This window comes from Quercus robur, chromosome 9 (assembly GCF_932294415.1).
Source record: "Quercus robur chromosome 9, dhQueRobu3.1, whole genome shotgun sequence".
NCBI classification, from domain to species: Eukaryota; Viridiplantae; Streptophyta; class Magnoliopsida; order Fagales; family Fagaceae; genus Quercus; species Quercus robur.
The window spans coordinates 30,500,252-30,510,206 of NC_065542.1; the positions used below are offsets into that span (position 1 = coordinate 30,500,252).

At 40.7% G+C, this 9,955-nt stretch overlaps 1 protein-coding gene across 1 annotated transcript; it reads left to right on the top strand.

The window, feature by feature from the left end:
• The first annotated feature begins 2,159 nt into the window (after positions 1–2,159).
• LOC126700955 (uncharacterized) lies at positions 2,160–3,275 on the top strand. Its single transcript, XM_050399117.1, has one exon. It carries the CDS (start codon positions 2,160–2,162, stop codon positions 3,273–3,275), a length of 1,116 nt encoding a protein of 371 aa, XP_050255074.1.
• The last annotated feature ends 6,680 nt before the right edge of the window (positions 3,276–9,955 follow it).

Consider the following 9,955-nt stretch of genomic DNA (forward strand, 5'->3'; position numbering starts at 1 on the left):
GAATCTGGTGAAATGGATATGTCTGCGGAGTCTTCCATAACACTTGGAGTACTGGGAGTACATGGAGATGCGGGCTCTTGTTCAACAATTTCTTAAATTTCCTTAGGTTCAGAAGGAAGAATTTCTTTAGGGAATTCCTCATTAACTTTCTCAGAACCAGAATCTAAAGATTCATCAATAACAACATTCATTGTTTCAATTACCTTTATGGTTCTTTTGTTGTATACCCGATAAGCCTTGCTTGTAGAGGAGTATCCCAGAAATATTCCTTTATCACTTCGAGAGTCAAATTTTCCCACATTCTCTCTGTCCTTGAGAATGAAACAAATACTTCCAAAAATTCAGAAATACTTCACATTTGGCTTTCTTCCTTTCCATAACTCATACGGAGTCTTCTTAGTATTGGGTCTAAAGTACACCCTATTAACCGTATGACATGCAATGTTAACGACTTCTCCCCACAAGTTTCTAGCCATATCCTTGTTGTGCAACATGGCTCTAGCCATCTCCTGAATAACACTGTTCTTCCTTTCTACTACACCATTCTGTTGACAAGTAATAGGAGTAGAGAATTCTTAAGATATACCTGATCTTGTGCAAAAGAACTCCATATATGAGTTCTCGAATTCTTTACCATGATCACTTCGAATTTGATCAATCTTCAAGCTCTTTTAATTCTGCAATCTTGTGCACAAGGCTTCAATGTGCTCAGGAGGATCAGACTTGGATCGTAGAAGTATGACCCAAGTGTACCTAGTGAAGTCGTCTACAATAACCATGATGTATCTCTTCCCACCAAGAGACTGGGTTCTAGTTGGACCCATAAGATCCAGATGTAGTAGCTGCAATGGTCTGGATGTAGTAGATGTCTGAGTGCCCGAATTGACATGGTCCACACACCACATTGCTTACTCTATTGAGCTTTGATATCTCCAAAACTGACTCATGCTTAGATACAATTGAAAGATGTTTGTAATTAGCATGTCTCATCCTTTGGTGCCATAGATTTTCATTTGGTAAACGAATGCTATTGCACACAATATCAGCATCAGGAACCAAACCATAACAATTGTCTAGAGTGTGAACACCACTTATGAGCTTCTTTCCAGACTCATCCATGACAAGGCATTTTCCCTTTGAGAATAGTACCATGAAGTCTTGATCACATATCTAACTTATGCTCAATAGTTTCACTCTCAAACCTTCTACATATAGAACATTTGCAATGTCTGGCAGTCCAAGTAGAGAGACGAATCCCTTTCCTTTAATATGTAATTTGCTCCCATCACCAAAAGTAACATTGCCACTGTGATGCCCCAATTTGATTGATTGTGTGATGTGTGTGGGTGTGTGATGAGTCCCACATCGGGTATTTACTGGGTAGATTTGGGCTTTATTAACAACTACAAGGAGTTTCAATTGTGACTAGTCCTTTTGAGGTATAGCGCAGATGTGGCTAGCGCTTTTCCTTGGGTTGTTACATATGGTATCAGAGCCGGTCCGGTAACCCCGTGTGGGCTTGGAGACACTACCCCACAAAGTGGGCCCTAACGAGGACGTTAGGGATATAAGTGGGGGAGATTGTGATGCCCCAATTTGATTAATTTTGTGATGTGTGTGGGTGTGTGATGAGTCCCACATCGAGTATTTACTGGGTAGATCTGGGCTTTATTAACAACTACAATGAGTCTCAATTGTGATTAATCCTTTTGAGGTATAGCGCAGATGTGGCTAGCGCTTTTCCTTGGGTTGTTACATATGGTATCAGAGCTCCAGGTTGGATCCTTAGGCATTGATTTATGAAACTAAATGGTGAGAGGGGTAGAAAATTAGGCATTTAGGGATACGTTGTATGATATATATACTAGATGAGTTTTTGATCTCTTTTTTTTAGTTTGATAACATGTTAGTTTGTTATGTGCTTAATGAACAGAGAGGTTAGGATGCCACCTCGCAGTAAAAACACTAGGAACACTCCCAACAACTCTGGCAATGGTAGGAATTAGCAAGATGCGAACCGAGACTGTAGGCACAACCAAGGCCAGCCACCAAAGATGATCCAGATGATGCAGACCTTGGTTGGAGTGGTCCAACAACAGGTCACTACTGGAGATAACTTGGCTAGGATGATGGAGCAACGCTGAGGTAATCATGGTGGGATGATTGAATTCAAGAGGTTGTCTCCTCCAACTTTTGAGGGGACTATTGAGCCTATGGAAGCAGAAAAATGGATCATTGAGATGGAGAAAGTATTTAGAGTTCTTGAATGCTCAGAGGGTGAGAAAGTGGCTTATGCAGCTTATATGTTGCATGGAGATGCTTATGACTGGTGGCGGCTGGAAGAAGAAAAACGTGGCCAAGAGACTGAGCCTTGGACTTGGGAGCTATTTAAGTCTGTATTCTATGAGAAATATTTTCCTAAGAGCATCCGCTTTCAAAAGGAAAAAGAGTTCATCAAGCTGACACAAGGTAACATGACAGTTGCTCAGTATGAAGCAGAATTTTCCAGGTTAGCCAAATTTGCTCCAACAATGGTGGTGGATGAAGAAGCTAAGGCTCGAAGGTTTGAAGATGGATTAAGGTTTCGAATTAAGCAAGGAGTTGTGCCCTTTGAGTTGACTACCTTTAGGGCGGTGGTGAGTAAGGCTTTACTAGTGGAGATGGGGCTTAATGAGGCTCAAGCAGATAGAGATAATAACCAGAAGAAGAGGCCTAGGCAAGGAGAGCAAAGCTCCAGCTTTCAAGCCAAGAAACAAGGAACACAACGTACTGATACCAAGGCACTGCCAAAGTGCTCTCGATGTGGTAGGCCTCATGCAGATAAGGATTGCCACTGGAATACTGGAGCATGTTTCTCATGTGGACAAAGGGGTCACAGGATTGCTGAGTGTCCCCAGCGGAAGAAGGTTCAGACCACCCCAAGACCAACAACAGGACAGAATCAGGGAACAAGCCAAAAGCCCAAGATCCAAGGAAGAGTTTATGCACTCACTCAAAAAGATGCTAATATTTCTAATGCTGTGGTAACAGGTATTATTCCGGTTTCCACAACTTATGCTTATGCATTGTTTGATCCTGGTGCCACTCACTCCTTTATATCTTCTAATTTTGCAAAGAAACATAATTTTAAATTTGAGCCTATGGAGTCTGAATTATGTGTGGATACCCCGGTTGGGGGTGTAGTAGTTACTGATAGTGTTTGGAAGTCTTGTGTTGTCAAATTAGCAGATAGAGAATTACTAGCAGATCTAACACTGCTGGAGATGGGATTTTGACATAATCTTTGGGATGGATTGGTTGGCTGCACATTATGCCATGGTTGATTGTCATAGGAAGAAGGTAATTTTCCAAGTACCTGGCGAGATTGAGTTCTGTTTTGTGGGAAGTGGGGCATATACTTCTCCACGGGTGATTTCAGCTTTACAAGCTAGACGTATGATGAAGAAAGGGTGTAAAGGATATCTGGCCAATGTGAGAGACACACAACAAGGTGAATTGAAGCTGGAGGACATTCCTATAGTGAGAGAGTTCCCAGATGTGTTTCCAGAAGACTTGTCAAGTTTACCACCAGATAGGGAGATAGAGTTTTCTATTGACCTATTACCAGGTTCTAGCCCAATTTCTAAAGCCCCATACCGGATGGCACCTGCTGAGTTAAGGGAATTAAAGGCACAGTTGCAAGAGTTGCTTGACAAAGGCTTCATCAGGCCTAGTGTATCCCTTTGGGGTGCACCTGTGTTGTTTGTAAAGAAAAAGGATGGGAGCATGAGGCTCTGCATTGATTATAGGGAGCTGAATAGGGTGACAGTGCGAAATAAGTACCCTTTACCAAGGCTAGAGGATTTGTTTGATCAACTCCAAGGAGCGCAGGTTTTCTCTAAGATTGATCTTCATTCCGGTTACCATCAATTGAAGATTAAGACTGTTGATGTGCCCAAGATAGCCTTCCGTACAAGATATGGTCATTATGAATTTTTGGTGATGCCTTTTGGCTTAACCAATGCACCGGCAGCCTTTATGGACTTGATGAATAGGGTGTTCAAACCCTTCTTAGATAAATTTGTTGTAGTATTTATTGATGATATCTTGATATATTCCAAGAGTGTGGAGGAGCATGAGAATCACTTGAGGCTTGTGCTGCAACTATTGCAGGAGAGGAAGTTGTATGCAAAGCTTAAAAAATGTGAATTTTGGCTAGACAGTGTTGCATTCCTTGGGCATGTTGTATCTAAAGATGGGATTGCTGTTGACCCTAAGAAAGTGGAAGCAGTAGTTGAATGGAATAGACCGAACAGTGTGACAGAGATTCGTAGCTTTTTGGGACTGGCTGGTTATTATAGGAGGTTTGTTGAAGGATTTTCTCACTTAGCCATGCCTTTGACTCGCTTGACCCAAAAAGGAGCTAAGTTTGAGTGGACCGAAAAGTGTGAAGAAAGCTTCCAGGAATTGAAGAGAAGGTTGGTGTCAGCACCCATTCTCACCATACCCTTAGGTGGTGGAGGTTTCACCATTTATAGTGATGCCTCTAGGAAAGGCTTGGGGTGCGTTCTTATGCAGCATGGAAAGGTAGTGGCTTATGCCTCTAGACAGTTGAAGCCTTATGAGCAAAATTATCCCACACATGACTTGGAGTTAGCTGCGGTGGTTTTTGCTCTAAAAATTTGGAGGCACTATTTGTATGGAGAACAATGTGAGATATTCACTGATCACAAGAGCCTCAAGTACCTCTTTACTCAAAAGGAGTTGAATATGAGACAAAGAAGATGGTTGGAGCTATTAAAGGACTATGATCTGACTATTAGTTACCATCCTGGAAAAGCCAATGTGGTAGCTGATGCCTTAAGTAGGAAGTCTGCAGGAAATTTGGCAGCATTGTTGACTACACAAAAACACATCTTGGAAGATTTGAGGAAAATAAGGATAGAAGTACGGTTTCATGAAGCAGAGGCACATCTGGCAAACCTTAGAGTTCAGCCTACCTTGATTGAAAGAATAAAGATTGCACAAAGTAATGACCCACAATTGCAGAAGATAAGAGATTTGATAAATCTAGGCTCTCCATCTGAGTTTTGCATTCATGAGGATGGATCCTTGAGGTTTGGTAATCGGCTTTGTGTACCAAATGATCCAGACCTCAAGGCAGAAATTCTAAAGGAGGCTCATAACACGAGTTACACGATACACCTTGGAGGCACTAAGATGTATAAGGATTTAAGGGAGACTTTTTGGTGGAACAACATGAAGAGGGAGATTGCTCAATATGTTGCTCAATGTCTAGTGTGTCAACAAGTCAAGATGGAGCATCAAAGACCCGCTGGATATTTGCAACCTCTTCCCATTCCAGAACGAAAGTGGGAGGACATTACTATGGACTTTGTGACGGGGCTGCCTAGAACCCCTACTGGTAAAGATGCAATTTGGGTGATTGTGGATCGATTGACAAGATCTGCACACTTTTTGGCCATTAGGGTGGATTTCTCACTCGAAAGGTTAGCTAGATTGTATATTAATGAAATAGTGAGATTGCATGGTGCACCTGCATCCATTGTGTCTGATAGAGACCGAAGATTTGTGTCTCAATTTTGGGAGAGCGTGCATAAGGCAATGGGTACTAACTTGAAGTTTAGCACAGCCTTTCACCCTCAAACAGATGGACTTTCAGAAAGAACTATACAAACATTGGAAGATATGTTGAGAGCTTGTGTAATTGATTTCAAAGGTTCATGGGATGAACATCTACCTTTGGTGGAGTTTGCATATAATAATAGCTACCAAGCAAGTATTAAAGCAGCACCATATGAGGCTTTGTATGGTAGGAAGTGTAGGTCCCCTGTATGTTGGGATGATGTTGGAGAAAGAAGATTGTTGGGTCCTGAGATTGTATAGCAAACAATAGATAAAATTCAAGTGATTAAAGAGCGGTTCCAAACAGCTCAGAGTAGGCAGAAGAGTTATGCAGATGTTAGAAGAAGGAAATTAGAGTTTCAAGTGGGTGATCATGTGTTCTTGAGGATTTCACCTACCAAAGGAGTTATGAGATTTGGTTTTCGAGGTAAGCTGAGCCCTTGTTTTGTAGGACCTTTTGAAGTCTTGGAGAGGATGGGTAAAGTTGCTTATAGGCTTGCCTTACCACCTTCCTTATTAGGGGTAAATAATGTTTTCCACGTCTCGATGTTGAGGAAATATATTCCAAACCCCAGTCATGTAGTAGAGTATGAGCCTCTAAAGTTAAGAGATGATTTAACTTATGAAGAGCAACTAGTTAAAATTGTGGACAAGAAGGAGCAAGAGTTGAAGCGTCGTACCATACATTATGTCAAGGTTCAATGGAGGAACCAGTCTGTGAGAGAGGCTACATGGGAGTTAGAAGATGAAATGAAGGAGAAATACCCATATCTTTTTGAGGACTCAGGTATGTCAAGTTTAGAGGACTAAACTTCTTTTAAGTGGGGGAGAATGTAATACCCGGAAAAAAATAAAGTAAAATAAAATAAAAGGAGGGGTATTTAAGTAAATTTGTTATGGGGTCAACTTTTATAATTAATATTACTAAGGGGTTTTTAGAAAATAAGGTTGGAAACCCTAGTTTATATAGTCTAATTTTAAGTCAGCGTATACTGACAGATGTTTGAGAGAGGAGACTACCCAAAATACTGAAGTAGAGAAGATTTGACTGCACAATAGAGGTAAGAGCTTAAGAATTTCTTCTTGTCAAATCTAAGTTTTATTTAGAATTAGAGTATTTTTTTTTATGTGGGTATTTTGGCTAATAGTGAGACTATATAATAAAATAAAATAAAATAAAATCCAATGAAATATGATGATGTAGATGAAGAAGGAATTAGATCTATTTTTCCCTGCTGGTGTTACGGTAACTATAAGTGTTGCACAGGTTTACCGAATTGAATTTTGGTGAATAGCAAAGAGTTTTTGTGTTGGTCGGTAGTGTGATGAATTACGGAGTTAACATATATGTCTAATAGTATTTTTTTTTCTGTAAAAGCATGTCAGGAGCTTGACTCAGGATTGATATAGTGCTTTTCTTAGTTTTGTCCTCATGCCAAAAGAGAACCATGGTCAGCGGCACTAGCAGGAAAGAAAAAAAAAAAAACATTTATAGTCCTCCTCAGCCTTCTTCATTTTTCTCACAGCAGCCTTGGCCACCCTTGTATACTCACCCGACTTCTCCAAGAGTGAGTTATAATTCTCTTGAAGATTTGCTGTGCTTTCATCTTCTTCAGCATCTGATTCTTCAACAATTCCTAGTGATTCATCATCACTATGTTCTCCAAGGTCTCGTACAAGCAGATTCAACTCATCCGAAGACTCAACATGAGCAATAGTCATAAAAGCTGAATAGTTCCCCTCTCCATCACGGCTCTCTTCAGATTCTGAGTCAGACGAATCCGAGTCACTCAAGGTCGTGGCATACACTTTACCTTTCGATTTCAAATAATTCGGACATTCCTTCTTAAAGTGTCCATGCCCGTTACATTCGAAACAAGTGACACCTTGTGTGGGTTGGGATTCTTTTCCATCTTTCTTTTTGAAATCCCTCTTCTCCCTTCCAGAACTTTGGAATTTTCTTTTATCATCAAATTTGCCATTATTTTTGAATTTCAAGAACTTTCTGAAATTTTTGACAAGGTATGGAACATCTTTGTCAACCACATCTTCTCCCGATGAGTCTTGATCTTCCACCTTCTCATTAATGGTCTTTAGAGCAAGAGATTTACTCTTCCATTGATTGGGCAGCGACATCTCATAAGTCTGCAGAGAACCAACCAGCTCCTGTACTTTGATGTCATCAAGGTCCTTGCTCTCTTCAATTGCTGTCACTTTAGCACGAAAACTTTCCGGCAATGATCGAAGGATCTTTCTTACAATCTTTGAGTCCTCCGTTTTCTCCCCCAAGTTGAACTTACTGACAACCACCTCATTTAGCTTTCCATAGAAAGAGTCAAAAGACTCATCCTCACTCATTTTGAGCTCCTCAAACCGAGTGGTCAGCATTTGTAACTTGGTGTCTTTCACTTTCTTCGTGCCTTCATAAGTGGTTTCCAGAATCTCCCATGCTTCTTTGGCAATGGTAATGTGAGAAATCCTGTGAAATTCATCTGGAGACACACCACAGAAAATAGCATTGAGTGCTTTACTGTTAGCATTAGATGCAGCAAGTGCTGCCTTATCCCATGTGGATTTGGCTGCCTCAGGTTTGGTCCAACCAATCTCAACAGCATCCCAAACGGATTCATCAATAGAACACAGAAAAGCTCTCATGCGAACCTTCCAAAAAGCATAATTACTACCATCAAAATATAGAGGTGCATTTAGGGATTGAGACCTATCCATCTCAAAAGGGAGTCAAGGATCACACAATGGTAATGAAACCAATAGCAGTGTACTCGCTCTGATACCAATTGAAAGTTCAAAAACGTGTACAAAACACCTTTGAACGTTTAGACCCCCAAATTACAACTTAACCAATACAAGCAATATGTCAAACAACTAGTGTGCGGAAACTTAACACATGCTATAATACGAAATTGGTTAAAGACTATCTAAGCCATAACAAAATAAAACCACAGCAGATAATAAAAAGGCAAAGATAGAGAGGAAGGAAGATGCAAACACAAAGACAACACGCGATGTGTTATCAAAGAGGAAACCGAAGTCCTCGGCGAAAAACCTCTACGCCGCCCTCCAAGCGGTAAACAATCCACTAGAAAATACAGTTGGGATACAAGGACAGCAATAGACCCTCCAAGCCTAATCTACCCAGTGGACCTAAGCCCTCCAAGCTTCTTGCTCCAACGAGGTTACGCCGAACCTTTTTCTTTTCTAGCTTCCCGGATTCCGCTACTAGACCGTAGCATCAACCAATGAAGATTGGTTCCTTCCTAACTGCTTCCCAGAAATCCAAACAACTGTCTCACAGTGATGATGATGGTGAGAACCAGGTTTGGTATAATGCCTCTCAAGGATTTGACAATGGAGAGGAAGAGAGTTGAGGAATTTGAAGAGACTCTAAGGTAGAGATTGTGGGTGAAACAATCTGGTTTTTCTTTAGGGTTTTTCTCTCAAAATTCTCTCTGGAAGCTCTCTTTCAATCGTGGGTAAAAGGGGTATTTATACTGGATTGGGAGAGGAATGTGAAACGTCAGGTTTTACAAAACAGGGGTGGCTCGCGACTTGACTAAGTCGTGAGATCCAGTCGCGAGTTAACCGTATGGCCAGTTGTCCTGTAGTGCTCCAGCTAGCATGACTGTTCATCTTCCAGCATGCTTGGCACGTGTGCTGCTTCTGGCGGCTTGCAGCCGCGAGTCACCCACGAGTCCCAGCCGCGAGTCTCTGTTTTCTTGCACACTCTTGAGCAAACTTCACTCTATCTCACTCACTACCCTTACAACAAGCCCACCTAAATACAGGGTTACTAAATGCTGAATTACAAGCAAATTTGGCACGGAATAAAGCCAATTAGATGGTTGAATAAATTCAACCTTACACTCATGTTCCTTTCGAACTTGAATGGTTTCAATTCTTCCCCCTCTCCTCAAGATCAAAGGTTCGCGCAAAGGAAAGGGTCTTCCAATGTGTGGAAGGAAAAAGGCTCAAAGTGATTTAGCCACTTTCTAGTTTTATATTTAGTGTGTTTCTCTTTCATGTTTTTGTTTGGTTGTTTTTCAGTTTTTGCTTTATTTGTTTTTCATGAAAATAAAAAAATAATTGAAAAATCAGAAAAATACAAAAAATAGCATGTGTATGTGTATATTGGTACTTGTGTACCTTAGATGGCCATTGAAACAAAGTTTTCTAAACTTTGTATCTCTTGTAGCTTAGATGAGCATCTCAATGCACAATTAAACAAGTGAGCTTTGTGGCTCATGTTTGTAATGAGTACGATTAAGATTGTTTCTTCTATCTCATACTCATATCACTTTTTTTGATAGGAAGG